We start from the raw sequence: 16,725 nt of genomic DNA on the forward strand, positions 1-16,725 counted from the left end.
TTGCCCCGTCCTGATAGGCATTAGCTCTTTCAAGTCTCACTCCCATTAACCTGTTCACAGGTTGCAAGGAGAGGAGTGTTACTTTCTTATTTTCTGTCCTCCTCCCCTATCTCTCTCTGATCTCTCCCACTTTCCATCTGTCTCAGTAACTATCACAAAATATCATTTCCTTTTTTAATTACAGCAGGCCCTTTGTTATGACCCCTGGGCATTGTGATAATGCAGTGTGGGAGTGGAGAGTCTATGATGAGGATTCCTAACAGAAACAGACTTGCTGGCCAGCACTAATGCCAGACTGATAGACAACAGTATATTCGGACACAAGGACACGGGACCTCTACAGTAACACAATGGGAGGGAAAGGCTCCATCGAACCTAGTTGGACAGATTCATGCATTCATTATGTGTCATGGAAAGGGTAAAATCGATGAGTGAGGGCCTGTATAATCAGCTGTCACCTACTTCCTCCTGAATCCATCATTAGTGTACGCAAGGAGAGGAGTTGTCCAGAGCAGGTAGAGAAAATCTTTTGAAGGGGGGAACATACAGTGTGAATGACTGACTGGATGTAGCTGCTTGAGGGCCATGTTGTGTGATACACACGATGAATAGCCTCAGTCCAGGCAAGCGTGAGGAACATGAAGAGGAGGAAGTGTCAGGTACAGGCATACAGGAATAGTTTGATATTAAAATGCCAGCCGCTATGCCTTGGCCCCGAGCACAATAATCCCATTGTGCTGCAGGTCATAGCAGAGAGAGAAGTGGAGCTGCCTCACTTCAAACTAAATTGCTTATTCTGACGAGAAGAACACAAAACAACCATCAGAATAACATCAAATTCCCACCTAAAGTGAATTAGGGAAAACATCCAATTTAGATGATATGTGGAAGACATGGTGAGATATTGAGAACGGAGAGAGAGGCCAAACAATTAGATCAACATGTAGGAGGAACTTTCTTCACAGGCAGACTTCTACAGTTCATCTCAAGTGTTTTCAAGATCCAATGGTTTTTCATTACACTCAGTCAGATTTCATTACGAGGTGAGAAAATCTAATTTTGTTCCATGTATCTGACAGTTTTTCAGACTAATTCATCCTGTCAAGGTGCAGCCTCAACAAACTCACCAGATGGTGTTTATGTGTGCTGGAGCTAGGTATTTCTGTTTCTTGTGTCTCTTAAAGTCAAGTGCGGTAGTTAGCTACTAGTTACTTAGCTACTAGTTACTAAGCTATTTGTTTTTCTGTTTTTAATGAGGTCTTCTCCTTCATAGGCCTATTTAATCAACAGAGCTTCCTCTGTCCCTGTTCTGAAATTCAATCATATATGTTTTGGAGATCTCCATGCGTATTGGGCTGATGAACATACACAAAAGGTACTGCTATAATAGTGATAGTACTGCAATCATATTCAGACAGGCCTAAGAAAGTGCACAGTATTACGCTACACTCGCATTAACATCTGCTAACCATGTGTATGTGACAAATACCATTTGATTTGATTTAGTAAGCCTAAGCCTAAGCCTAAGCCTAAACCTAAGCCTAAACTCAACTACCCAGCTGTGCACTGGACTATGCTGTTAACAACATAGTAAGCCTTATCTTCTTAAATGTAGGATCTCTTAAACATATGACACATTTGACCATTTAGACATCCTTGCAGACAAAGGACATCCATTCATAGCAAAAGCTCAGCAAATACTGCAGTGAATATGGCACAAACAAAAACTCCGCTCCTCTAGTCAGATTGTTATTTTCTGTGACAAGGTTACCGGCTTGAGAACTCTTGAGTGTCTTTTCGAAATGTCAATCACATTCTTAGATTCAAGCTGTGGTTTTCAAAACACCCTGAAATTATTTCTTGCTCTCAAGCTTTCGTTGAAAGCCTTTTATGCCTTGATATGCAAAACCCAGAGGATTCATTTGTGAAAAGGCTTTCCAGTGTTAATAGAATATTAGAGCACATAAAGGTAAATCACTGAAGGATTGTGTTTTAAAACGTCCGGGATGTCATAGTGCAGAACAGGTTCATTCTCCTATCCAAGGGTAGATTCAAATCATTGTTAGTAGATTGAAAGGGCCTTTCTCTGGGACCGGTTTCATGTGTCCTCTTTCTCTTCTACCGAACGCCACAGTGGGATGCCGTCTAATTAATCTTAATGAATTATGGAAATTGCCTTTATCTCAAATAATTTAGGAATGTTTCTGTATTGTTTTATTAATGCACTTTTTGAATTACTCTGTATAATCACGTAGCCCTTCTCTGAGCCGTTCAGTGTTTGTTCTTCATTGCCAGCTCTTTATAAAATCCTTGGTGGTCTCTGGCGTATTGCATGCAGGAACGAGATATTAGTCATTACTGTAATTGAATGATTTCTAACCAAACAAGAGTCAACCTGGATCACTAAACGTATCACCCTGTATCACTCTATTCCCCTCTGGTCTGGTCTTTGAGAGCATGTCACGCCTAAAATGTATACTTCATTAATTGTGTCCATCATCCCGAGAATCCTGTGGTGAATGTACTGTTTCAACTGACAGACAAAATATTAAATGCCCCGGCATGAAGAGAGTCTGGAAATGCTGTATTGTGTTGCATTATGATAAAGGGCTTTTTGGTTTCCATAAATACCAGTAGGTATACTGGGAAAGATGATGTGCAGTAAGGTAAAAATACACTGTGAGTTTCTCTTCACACTGACTAAATTAACTTGATGGAGCTACTTTTAGCAACAGATGAGCTGCATTCTCACACATACAGTAATTCATGAATGTAAATAAAAATGAGTTACTGAAACATTGAATAGCAAAATGGCACAAAGAACTTATTTAATTTAATTTGTAATTTTTGTGTAGGTGAATACTTGAGTTAAATGAGTGATAGCCTGTAACAGACAATTGTCTGGCCGTGAAGACGTCTGAGTACAAATAGAGATTAAGAATCTGCTCTAAAGTATAGTTATATACTGGGGTGGCAGGGTAGCCTAGTGGTTAGAGCGTTGGACTAATAACCGGAAGGTTGCAAGTTCAAACCCCTGAGCTGACAAGGTACAAATTTGTCGTTCTGCCCCTGAACAGGCAGTTAACCCACTGTTCCTAGGCCGTCATTGAAAATAAGAATTTGTTCTTAACTGACTTGCCTGGTTAAATAAAGAAAAAATGAATGCAACAATTTCAAAGATTTTTGCTGAGTTACAGTTCATATAAGGAAATCAGTCAATTTAAATGAATCTATTAGACCCTAATCTATGGTTTTCACATGACTCGGCAAGGGCGCAGTGGGGAGCCAAGCCCAGCTAATCAGAATGATTACTTTGTTACAGACAAAAATACTCCCCAGCACCCCCTCAGATGATCCCGCAGGTGAAGAAGTCGGAGTGGAGGTCCTGGGCTGGCGTGGTTACACGTGGTCTGCAGTTGAGGCCGGTTGGACATACTGCCAAATTCTCTAAAACGTAGTTGGAGGCGGCTTATGGTAGAGAAATGAACATTACATCTCTGACAACAGCTCTGGTGGACATTCTTGCAGTCAGCATGACAATTACATACTCCCTCAACACTTGAGACATCTGTGGCATTGTGTTGTGTGATAAAACTGCATATTTATTGTCCCCACCACAAGTTGCACCCGTGTAATTATCATGCTGTTTAATCAGATTCTTGATATGCCACACCTGTCCGGTGGAGGAACTATTTTAACAAAGGATAAAATGCTCACAAACAGGGATGTTAGCAAATTTGTGCACAACATTTGTGAGAAATACGCTTTTTGTGCGTATGGAACATTTCTGGGATCTTTTATTTCATCTCATGAAACATGGGACCAACACTTAACATGTTGCGTTTGTATTTTCTGATCAATATATTTTCCAAGTTTATATTCCCTAAGAGTTATTCCTTTCCACTAAACATTTAGTGAACTGTCATCTCTAAATGCACCATCCAACCACTCCCACACCAAGACTTACAGCTGTTACACAAGTACCTTTATGCTTCATCAAATCTGTCACTGATGTATCAGACGTTACCATCAGAGCGGCATCACAGACATACAGGAATTTCCATACATATTGTCACCAATTTATACCCAGGAACCATATATATGTTTCTACATGTCCCAATCATCCTTATCATACCAGCAGAAGCAGAACCCCACATTATAAGGTTACATATCATAACATTACGGGGTGTGCTGGGGTTAGGAAAGCCATAGGAGCAAATTCAACACAGCTCCATCTGTGTCCTCCGTATCTCTGTGCTTCCTGTGAGCAGCCTGCCTGCCTCTAACCTGTATTTGGTTTCCACAGGGAGGGGAATAGAGCTGCATGTTGATAAGAACATCAAAAATTACAATGGCCGCAGTATATATCGGTGTGGAAATGGAAGAGTGTGCCATTCGCCCTTGGCCCCCCACAGATTAAGGCTGCAACACAAACAGTCAGAAGGTTCAGCAGGCAGGACTAAGCCATCTCTTCTCTATTGCAGCTAGGCCCTCTCTTTCTCTCTCTCTCTTTCTCTGCGCTCCATCCAGTTCCATCCCTGCTCGAGACTGTACGTCTTGAATTCCCGTTTATTTTCTGTAAGCTTTTAATGACATGCACTAACAACGTTTTGGGGATTTCTCTGAGGTGGCTTCCTAACAGGAAATCGCTCAGAAGGAAAGAGCATCTTTGTGCAAAAGGGCTTTCATTGAACGGCTTTGGTAGAGGGCAGGGTAATGGGCTACTCACTAAATGGCAAAAAAAAAACGCCAGCAGTTGGTTTAAGAAACTAACCCGAATGGTCCATTTTACAGTACTTGTTTTGGTTACCCTTAAAACATGTCTTTATTTAATTTATTTGGTGTTCTTATACCATAATCAAGGTCTACTATTGTTTTTAATGTATTTTTCTTCGCTGTGTGAATTTCTTCATAAAAAGCACAAACACGCTCTTCAGAAGGCGGGGGGGGGGGTGAAGACCAGAGGAAAAACAGTGCCATGTATACAACTCTGAATTAACGCGACTTTGAATTAACACAACTTTGAATTAACACAACTCTGAATTAACACAACCCTAAATTAATACAAACCTAAATTAATACAAATCTGAATTAATGATCAGCGCTCTTCCACTTCAATTAGTCCACTATTTGCAGGACTGGCTAATTGTAAATTAGTTCCAGTGTGGATACTGGACAATTATCGTATGCTAACATCATTATCCTTGCACAAGACAAGTCCCACAGAGGTTGTATGGGACTGTGACATAAACAGGACTTTTTTCATGTAATCTGAGTTCATGCATATGCTAACCTCTGTGACAGTTGATGGTTTCCCAGAGAATGCAATGAACAGGGATACCTTTAGGTTACTGGCCCAACACTCTTAACTGCTAGGCTACCTGTGGGAGAGGTGCTATATGACGTCAGTGCAGTAGGTTGCCTCCTTTTCATGCAGTTAATGGTTTCCCATTCTGACCTCTGTTTCATAATGCGTCATCAACCCCCATGACAGGACCATGTCAGAATGACCACTTTTAGTGTTGTTGATATCCTGCCTCACAGTAACGTTAACATTCAGTACTACGCTACTGTGATATGGAATGGTTTTTTATATTTTTTATTACATTTTGTGCTTGTACTGTGGGGGTTTCTATGCACAATAGGGGTGTTGAAATTCTTGGCTTTTTATTTTGGCTTTACAGTATTTGATGGTCTTGCGATGGTGGCCTCGGCAATGTTGTAAAATCTATTGTGTTGCAGAGACATTTGAAACTATGATACAAAACCAAACCCTTTTTCACCCAGTGTTATCCTTTTGAAATAGGTTTATTGAGATAATACTGACACTTTTACTCAATGTTGGTCACCAGGCTTTTAAAAACAGTTAGTAAAACAGTTGGTAAAACAGTTGGAGCTCAGCTTATGTCATTTTAATTGGTTTGGTGAAACCATCCTACTGGGCACACACTGGTTAAATCAACATTGTTTACACGTCCAATCAATGAAATTACGTTTAACGGACATGGAATAGATGTTGAATTGACGTCTGTGCCCAGTGGGATGGTGTCTTTTAATTCAAAACACTGAAACGTAGAGGTTAGAACTGGTTTTTTCTACTGTGCCATCTCCTTTGATGTCTCAAGTTCTCAAAAACACTTCATATTTTTTTTCCAAATCAAAAACCTTAAAAAGAAGAGACAGCTGCTTCATAAAGCTAAAAAGGAATGGAAATGCTTATGATCTAAAATCGATCTCGAACACAGACACATTGTTTTGGAGTCACTGAGCTCTCAGTGACAAAAAGAGGAAAGAGATGTGAAAATGTCACGTCACATGTTTCGAATTAAGGTTTATCTCGCTTGCGTAATCCACAGTATGTCTTTTTAATTAATAAATACCTTGCAGGTTGGATCTCCTACTGTAGTAGTCCGTTGGAGGAAAAAACACAAACAGGAATTTGGTGGGTGATACAATAACGGCTAGGAATTGGATGTAATCAGTAGTCCAGTTGTCTGGATAGGTGCTTCTATGTTATTTCCAGGTCAAGTCTCTGCTCTGCATCCGTTCAGTAGAATTTCAGGAGTTTTCCATGTTCCCTTACTGGTCCCTGGTTCCTTCCCAAAATCATTCAATACATAGTTTTCACATCCAAGAAGACCCAGTGGTTTCTGTCAAGGAAGAAATGGCTGATGACACCAGGTCTTCAGATCCAGGACAGACAGCACTATCGCGTGACCTGTAAACAGGGGAGATAGCAGGGTGTTAGTTCATATTAATGGACACTACAGATTAAACTAGGATTTGCAGCTATTTATGACACAGGCAGTGTGTAAAAACCTCAGTCAGTCTGACCTGGCTGCTGGGCTACAAAACCAGAAGAAGATTTAGTGATTAATTACACAACATAGATAGAGCGTTGTTTATTCCAAAAGATCCATCTCAAAGTAAGACCCACACCACACTCCCTGTTACTGTGTAAATCTATATTCTATATCTGTCATACTGTGTAGATCTATCTGTCAAATGGGCTGCATACACCAGGTTGAGTTTGAATCCCCAGCTGCTATGGCCAGCTGCTATGGCCATCACTCACCTGTCCTAGGGTGTCAGAGTCAAATACATTGTACTGTAGTATTAGGAATTAGAACTCTAATGCCATGCATTCCAATTAGACTAGTTTGGATTCCTGCTTCACCAAAATGGCTGCCATCATCAGTACATTCTGGAACTATGAAGGTCTATGACATCAGCCCCTGCTTGGTGGTACAGTACGCATGGTACAGCATGTCATTTCAAAACATACTGCACATGATTCATTTTGACACCCTATTAAGCCAAGTATTTCACTGAACATTAATCCAAAGGGCCTTCAAAAAGTAGCAGGTTGACGTTTATTGTCATGAGTCTTGCCCAAGAGGCAGAACTAAGCGGTTTCCGCTAGATGGCCCAGCTGCAAAGTCAACATTGGCTATAGGCCTATTGTAAAACAATATATTCTTGTTCTTCATTTAAGGCTAGGGTTAGCCATTAGAGTTAGCAATGTGGTTAAGGTTAGTGTTAAGGTTAGTGTTAAGGTTTAAAATCAGATTTGATGACTACCCTACAGAGCTACCTCCAACCTGTGAATATTAATCCAAAGGGCCTTTACAAAGTACAGTATGACGTGCCATATTTGCTGTTAACATGGTCATATTAACAGTGCTGTTTCCCAGTATGCCAAAAATTCCTCCTGCTTGCTATTTTCCGCTTTCCCTGCAACCAAAACTATAATTTCCTACTGCCAGCGGGCGAGGGGAGTTTGCCATTCAAAACGTGATTTGCATCTCTGGTGGGTAGCCTCCACTCATACAGTAGGTCCGCTATAAGCCCTTGGCAGGCCACTTTTGCATCTCTGGCGTTTATCCCCCACTCAGAGGACAGTTATAAGCCCAAGGCAAGCCATCTAGACATGAGTTCATTTGAAAGACAATGGCAAGGAATTTCTCTAACCTCAAATTGGGCCTGTCACCTTCCAGCTAATCACAGACAGCCAGAGGCTGCAAGTTGTTTCTGTTGTTTCTATAAATACCTTACATTTGTTGTGATTTTAATATGATTCGATTTTTTTGCCAATTTAAAAACACAATACAACCACATGTGGCCAAACTGCATCTAAAATCATAGAAGATGACTCATGATACACCTAATCATTTACAGTTCAAGTAGATTCATGATATCATGATTATGACCAAAAATAGCCTACATTTTTGCCATTGATTTAATATACTATACTGTATTTGAAGCATTACAAACGGTTCCTCCTTAAACCTCCTCACACACTTGAAGAAAAGTGTTGATCACTACGTACAATATTGGTTGTGGCACATCTTAAACACCACAGAAGAAGCTGAAAAGCCTTCACCAGGAAGTTATCCTTGTTACCTCCTTTGCTTCATTGAGTTTTCAGACCTGTCTTGATGCCTTGATAGTAGCCATTAGCTAGCTTTCATAAAATAAAATAAACACTGGAATTAAAGATTGGTTGAATTGTTTGTATTTATCACCACCGAATGTTTTGTGTGAGGAAAACGGCAAGTGAATGGCAGGAGAACGGCTGCCGCTTTACAAAGCGGCATATTGGGGGTGAATGAAGAAGATGGGCAAAAAAGCCGTCTCACGTCGCTCGAACACTCTGTAGGGACGGCGGCCTCCCGCGTGCTCACTGCTAACTGGGTAGTTTCCTCTCTTTACTGTTAACATGGTCATAGTAACAGTTCTGTTAGTTGTCCTCTCTTTGCTGTTAACATGGTCATAGTAACAGTTCTGTTAGTTGTCCTCTCTTTGCTGTTAACATGGTCATAGTAACAGTTCTGTTAGTTGTCCTCTCTTTGCTGTTAACAAGGTCATAGTAACAGTCCCCTTTAAGTGCAACATGCTAACATATTTAGTGTGAAGAAGTATAAGTGGGTCTCGTTATCACACACATTCATAGGTGTTCCTATTTGTGTATTGGCACATATTAGTGTCATTCAATTAGTGAGTGGCGGAGGCTCCATGGTCTTGGCCTGAAAAGCAGCGCGGAGCGTAGGGCTCGGGGCCAGGCGACAGGATGTGTCAGTACTCCAGTGCACACTGTTCCAAGATATGCCTTAATCCAAATCAAATCAAATGTTATTGGTCACATGCACGTGTTTAGCAGATGTTATTACGGGTGTAGCGAAATGCTTGTGTTTCTAGCTCCAACAGTGCAATGTCCGAGCGGCATAGACTGAGATACATGTAGAGTCTCACTTTCTAACAGACATCACACACCAACATCTAACATCTAAAAATACATTAGGCTGTAGTTTGCTGTTCACGGGTGCTGGAAAAGGGGAACATAAGTCAGTGAGACTCATCAGGAATCTGGGATAAAAGACCACATTTGACTGGTCAGGCTCAAACTAAGCCCTGATTCAAAGCTTCATGGACAAACAAACAAAAAACAAACACAAACAAACAATTGCCCACCCCTGATAAACAACATGATGTTGTTATTTCAATGTTGTTCTTTGCTTGTCACCAATAGGGATTGGATGACACAGTAGGTTTGACATAGTATCTGCACTAGCATTGAAGGCTCAACCATGTAACATCATGTGTGGCAAGGCTTACAGTGAGTAAGAACGTCCATCACAGTGGATGTACAATACAGAAAATCAACATGGGTCCCAAGCACCCTTCTTCATTAGCTTAGTCCAAACTAGGGGTGTGAACAGTTTAAACATTATAATATTTAAACGAGGTTGGTATGCTTAACGTTAAGAAAAATCCCTAAACGAGAAAACAATTAAAATCACAGTGCCGTTATCACAAAACATTATTTTCCCTGTTATAGCCATGTTATAGCCATGTTATAACCATGTTATAGCCACGTTATAAAGGCCTGGGGAAAGTTGTGTAATTTAAATTAAACCAGAGAGGAAGAGGAAAACTTTAGGCTACTTTGGTGAATATGTGAGGCATGCAAGACAAGACATTGCAAGATGCAGATTAGATTAGCAAGATATATCCACATGGTTCTGCCTGCCCCTCCTCTCTCTCCCTCCAGCTGGCCTGCCTGCCTGCTCTTTCTCTTAGTTAATGACACAGGTGTGTATTCAGTATTCGGTCTGATGCATGCAGAATATCCTAGTTTAGACAATTCATGGGACTGATGTCTCCGTAGTACAGAAGTCAGAGCAGAGCAGAGCTGTTGTGTTGAAAGTTGTCAAGGAAGTGAGTTTGTGTTTATACAGGACCTCTCGTCCCAACCTACCGTCAACCAATCAAGTCAATGCAGAGCTATACAGAGCCCTCCACATTGTTAAAACATTTGGGAGAAGCACAGCGATGCAGTATGGAGCTCGATTTGGCCTCCGCAAGCTCTGTGATTGTGTCAAACCCTCCGTGATTGTGTCAAACCCTCCGTGATTGTGTCAAACCCTCCGGAATTGTGTCAAACCCTCCGTAAGGACCCTCCTGATCGCATTTCCAGAGCAAGCATCCCAGCTAGCAATGAGAAATCGGCCCAGAAGCGGCCCGCTTCCCGGGGGACGGAACTGATTGTATCGGCCCGGAATCGGGTGTCGGACTCGGCCCGGAATCAAAATGAATAACTGCCCAGAATCGGCCCAAGTACATTGTTTCCGTTTACCAGAATTCATCTTAGCAGAATCCTCCCAGAAGCGGCCCGATGTAAATGTAAATAAATGTATACAAAATTACCCGATTTAGTCATTTTAAATATTACTATTATACATTGCAAATTATACCCACCCACAAAGAAACATGTCTCGGAGGAAACACCATACACCTGGTGACCGTGTCACTGTGCAATCGCCTAGCCCGCCACAGGAGTCACTTCAGCGCGATGGGACAAGGACATACCGGCTGGCCAAAACCTCCCCTAACTCGGATGACACTGGGCCAATTGTGCGTCGCCTCATGGGTCTTGAACCAGCATCTGTAGAAACGCAGTTTGCACTGTTACGCAGTGTCTTAGACCGCTGCGCCACTCGGGAAGTTCCTTCCGCAAAGTTTTTAATGCTTATCAAATGCCTTTACAAAGTATCAAAATACTTAAATACTACACAGGATTCTTAAAGAATTTCATTTAAATGTTAATTGTATTTTTTTATCACAGAAACAATGAAAAAATTTGGAAAAATATATAATGAAATGTTATTTATATAAAGCAGCCCGTGAAATCATCTGCCAGAGAGTAACGTTAGCCGCAATCGGCCTGAGCCGCAAGTAATACATTTGTGCCAGATAACTCTCACCGGAATGGTCCAGAGCTCAATCCCCACATCCTAGCCATAAGTAATACTGCCGAAGGCGACCCATGACTCTCAGCCGAGTGCCACTACTATCAGCCGGAATCGGCCCAGTTCCACTGTGCTAGCTGGGATGAATGGGTTTTTAGGGTATTCTACACTACAGCTGTACGCAGACACCCTCTCTGGAGACATGAATGGCATTTTACTTGTCTGTAAAGTAATTCCTAACTTCCATCACTTGGCAACCTGAACTCTCAAACCTAGCCTGTCTTTCCTAAAAAAGTAATTTCAAGTTAGTTAAATATTGCTACTTATCAAGACATTTAATAGAACGAAAGCACATCTAGCTATCCTACCATAAAACAAACTGCTTAAACAACACAGCAGCACATACATCAGCAATGTTTATTGTTGTCAGGGAAACAATAGAACAAAGAGACAGACGCCCTTGTTTTAGTTGTCTGAAAAGTTAAATTATCCGCGTTACTGTAGCTGCGTTCTGTGTCTGTAAAGGGTCGCGGTAGATAGAACTTCATTGCCCGGCCCTAGTGGTCATATACCCTTAATAGGAACATTATTCTGCAATGTGAATTGATGTGGAATTTTATGATTTTTATTATAATTTTGAAAGAAAAACATTTAAAAAATGGCAGTTTAAACGTTAAGAAATGTTCTCCATTTGTTACATCCTTAGTCCAAACACAGTAAGCCCTTTGTAGGCCTGTTATTTGGCAATCTTACCCAGCTTCTCATCACAGACATCCAACTAATTCTCTCTTACATCACAACACTTGTCCTGTGAAATTGCTCTGTGACGCTTGTTATGTGTGATGTGTGTTGATTGATATGATGTGAAAGCAGAGGTGAGGGCATGACTGGTGACATTACCGCAAGGATTCTAACCCCTGGTCTGGTCTTGCCTGGCCAGTGTGAGGCTCTGTGTCTGCTCTTTGACATGGGGAGAATGGAGAGCTGCTAAGGTCGTTCGAGAGATGCCCTGGGGGCTTTGTGGAGGTGATTTGTTATTGTGAATCTGTCGTGATGTGAAGTGACACCGTCATTTGTTATCAGCCATAAATAGGACTTGGATCAATATGGAGAGATGGTGAGCCACTGATAGTCTATTGATAGTTTGTTGATTTATAGGGGGACTCTATTTATTACAAAATAATGTATTACCAATTTAACATCGTAAAAACACACATTAGCACATATAGAAAACAAATCATTGAATGAATGCTACTAACCATGCACACTTTTTATTCTGAAAACGAAGTACGTATCTATCTTTTTAGGAGCATGTCGATTTTTACAGAACCCCAAAAAATGCAGTTTTATTAGACCACTGAAGAAAAACCTACTGCTTAAAAACAAACTTCTCATTAAGAAAAGAGCCTACGTGGCATCGATATGATGCTACAAAGAGTAAATAGGATCATTTTTGTAATAAAGTCAAGTCAACAATATTTTTTGGTGAGACTTGTGTTCTTGACTGCATCACAAAGTCAATTAAGGTTTGTTTCAATCCTGCCCACATCTGGCAGCACACAAGTAATTATCAATTCGAAGTGAAGCTGCACGCGACCCAATCGTAATGCCTGTGGTAAATTGGGTTGGCTTTGGATATCCCTATGGGGCTAGTTAGGGACCATCTGTAAATTACACAATGTACAGGAGACTAAATCAAACAAACTGAAATAAAACCTACTTCCCCAAATCAAACAAACTGAGCTTCTGTCTAGCCCTACTGTAATGTAGCAGTCACCTGCACACCAGGCTGCCTGCCTGCATATCTGTCTGCCTGCCTCTCTGCCTGCCTGCCTGCCTGTCTGTCTGTCCGTCCGTCCTTCTGTCTGTCTGTGTGAGAGAGAGGGGGTATACATTATTAACCTGGCTAAAATAAAATAAAAAGTCTGCCTCGCCCAGGCCCTCCACACAATGAATAATGGAGAAGGCAGCTCAAGTACAGGCGTTTGGTGAGTCAAACACCAGGCCGTGATAGATGGCTCTGGGCCCACTGTGTCACACACCCCCCTTCCTCCCTCACCCCCAACCCCACCCCAAACACAGACACACATAACCTCTGGAATCACCCTGATCATCCACCTCCACGGCTCAGTTTTTCTTCACAGGCTGTTTGTTTGTTTCTTTGTTGTTTTTTGCCTGTTTTGTTTCCTTGCTGACGTTTGAAGTTACATCCAAGACTACTCCGATTTTTTCAAAAGCAGGCCCCGACCCAAGCCTGTTCTCTTATCCCATTGCCAAATGCAAGTGGGTCAGATGGAAGCGCAAGAGTTCTCTGTATACCGATAGGCAGGCAGGCAGGCAGGCAGGCAGGCAGGCAGGCTGGCAGGCTGGCAGGCAGGCAGGCAGAGATGTTTAAAGGCCCAATGCAGCCATTTTTATATACATTTCTAATAATTTCTGGGTAAAAATTTGCTGCCTTACTATAAAAGATTTCCATTAAAATCTCAAGGAAGAATTTTGCAAGGACTGCCTGGATCTGAGTGGGAAGGGGAAAACTGAAAACTAGCTGTTATTGGCAGAGATGTTTGGAACTCTCTTTTTTATTGGTCTATTAACCCATTTACAGCATGGTGATGTCACCATGGAAATCAGAAACTCCAGCCCATGCAAACCTGCTGATTAGAAGGTGCTGTGTAGATTGTATTTTCAACCAGCAACTATCATAAATTAACACAGATAAAATCAGAATTGTACAGTGTTAGTTTCAACAGATGTTGTATAATATGATATAAAACACAGAAAAAATGAATGTTGACTGCATTGGGCCTTTAAGGATAATATTGGCTTTCCTAGGTGGGCATGTTTTCAGCCGATGTAGGAGCTGGGATATACAGTCATTTGAACCATAGACTTGCATTTTCTATTTCAAGGTGATTATTTTTCATATTTCTCACCAGAGCCTGCTGTCAAACTGTCATATGTACTTCAGAATTACACTTTTCATGTGGAAAAAAATAAATGAAAATGGGTGAATATAATATTGATTTATTTTACCTTTATCTGAATGGGAGTCACCATTGAGACAAAGGTCTCTTTTACAAGGGAGCCCTGCATATACACAATTGACAAAATAAAGTAAAATGCAATTGTCACATCTGATCCTCCCCTCCTGCGTTCGATGTCTCCAGTTTACGAACCACCGGCCCTGGCTACCCATCATTACGCACACCTGCACCTCATCAGTTACACCTGGACTCTACCACCTTCCTGATTACTCCCCGTATTATAGCACTCTGTTGTTATTTCCCATCAGCCGTTATAGACTGTTGTCCCGGCACTACTCCTGTTTTTGTATTGTTTATTGTTCGTGCTCTATTAAACTCTCCAAATGCACCTGATTCCCAGCGTCTATGTTACAGAATAACGTCTCAATATTATGGAAGCAGCAGTTGATCAAGGCTTCTCCTAGATGGTCAGCGAACAGGGAAACCTACTTCGCCAACACCACAACCAGCTGGCTCAACTGGCAATGGCTATGGAAGAGGTCCTCTTCGTTCTGCAGCGTCTCAACGTTATCCAAGTGGCATCACCTCCCTCGGGCGGAGGATCATCAAATCAATTCTTATTTGCGCCGAATACAACACCGTGAAACGCTTACTTACAAGCCATTAACCAACAATGCAGCTCAAGTAATAGAGTTAAGAAAATATGCCCTAAATAAACTAAAGTAAAAAATAATAAAAAGTAACACAATAACGAGGCTATATACGGGGGTACCAGTACCGAGTCAATGTGCAGGGGTACAGGTTAATCAGGTACATTTGGACATGTATGCAGGGGTAAAGTGACTATGCATAGTCACTTCACCCCTAGAGAAAACCGTCTATGACTTGGGTGACAATTTCGTTGACAATTTTTTGGTCTTTCCTCTGACACTGCCAAGAATATAGGTCCTGGATGGCAGGAAGCTTGGCCCCAGTGATGTACTGGGCCGTACGCACTACCCTCTGTAGCGCCTTATGGTCAGATGCCGAGCAGTTACCATATCAGGTGGTGATGCAACCGGTCAGTATACTCTTGGTGGTGCAGCTGTAGAACTTTTTGACTTTTCCGTTTCAGTGTTTGCACCATACGGGACTGTTTCGGTTTTCATTTATTCTCTTGTTCTTTTGTATTTAGTGTTTAGTGTTCAGTTAATTAAAGGAAATATGAACACGTACCACGCTGCGCTTTGGTCTACTCCTTCTTCCTCGGATGAACATCGTTACAGCTCCACTACAGCCCTATCTAAGTTAATGGTGGCCTGTTCCTGCTTTTTCCTGTAGTCCGTGATCAGCTCCTTTGTCTTGCTCACATTGAGGGAGAGGTTGTTGTCCTGGCACCACACTGTCTGGTCTCTGACCTCCTTCCTATAGGCTGCCTCATCATTGTTGGTGATCAGGTCTACCACTGTGGTGTCGTCAGCAAACTTAATGATGGTGTTGGAGTCGTGTTTGGCCATGCATTTGTGGGTGAACAGGGAGTAAAGGAGGGGACTAAGGACACACCCTTGAGGGCCACCAGTGTTGACGATCAGCGTGGCAGATGAGTTGTTGCCTACCCTTACCACCTCGGAGCAGCCCGTCAGGAAATCTAGGATCCAATTGTAGAGGGAGGTGTTTAGTCCCAGGGTCCTTAGCTTAGTGATGAGCTATGTGAGAACAGTGAGCTGTAGTCAATGAACAGCATTCTCACATACAGTGGGGCAAAAAAGTATTTAGTCAGCGACCAATTGTGCAAGTTCTCCCACTTAAAAAGATGAGAGAAGCCTGTAATTTTCATCATAGGTACACTTCAACTATGACAGACAAAATGCGAGAGAAAAAAAATCCAGAAAATCACATTGTAGGATTTTTTATGAATTTATTTGCAAATTATGGTGGAAAATAAGTATTTGGTCAATAACAAAAGTTTATCTCAATACTGTTATATACTCTTTGTTGGTAATGACAGAGGTCAAACGTTTTCTGTAAGTCCGCACAAGGTTTTCACACACTGTTGCTGGTATTTTGGCCCATTCCTCCATGCAGATCTCCTCTAGAGCAGTGATGTTTTGGGGCTGTTGCTGGGCAACACGGACTTTCAACTCCCTCCAAAGATTTTCTATGGGGTTGAGATCTGGAGACTGGCTTAGACCACTACAGGACCTTGAAATGCTAACGAAGCCAACCCTTTATGGCCCGGGCGGTGTGTTTGGGATCATTGTCATGCTGAAAGACCCAGCCACGTTTCATCTTCAATGCCCTTGCTGATGGAAGGAGGTTTCACTCAAAATCTCACGATACATGGCCCCATTCATTATTTCCTTTACACGGATCAGTCGTCCTTGTCCCATTGCAGAAAAACAGCCCAAAAGCATGATGTTTCCACCCCCATGCTTCACAGTAGGTATGGTGTTCTTTGGATGCAACTCAGCATTCTTTGTCCTCCAAACACGACAAGTTGAGTTTATACCAAA

The 16,725-nt window shown here is 41.8% G+C and overlaps 1 protein-coding gene across 2 annotated transcripts in view; it reads right to left on the minus strand.

The window, feature by feature from the left end:
- Window positions 1–5,792: 5,792 nt before the first annotated feature.
- LOC109865255 (chemokine-like protein TAFA-2) overlaps window positions 5,793–16,725 on the minus strand; it is a 161,197-nt gene continuing 150,264 nt past the window's right edge. For both annotated transcript variants that reach the window (XR_002251558.2, XM_020453391.2), the window contains exon 5: window positions 5,793–6,718. Coding sequence is in view for 1 of the 2 variants with exons in the window: in XM_020453391.2 (XP_020308980.1) it covers window positions 6,707–6,718 (12 nt within the window). In the remaining variant the exon portion in view is untranslated. The remainder of the gene's footprint in view (window positions 6,719–16,725) is intronic.

The sequence above is a fragment of the Oncorhynchus kisutch genome, linkage group LG1, assembly GCF_002021735.2.
Source record: "Oncorhynchus kisutch isolate 150728-3 linkage group LG1, Okis_V2, whole genome shotgun sequence".
In the NCBI taxonomy this organism is placed as follows: domain Eukaryota; kingdom Metazoa; phylum Chordata; class Actinopteri; order Salmoniformes; family Salmonidae; genus Oncorhynchus; species Oncorhynchus kisutch.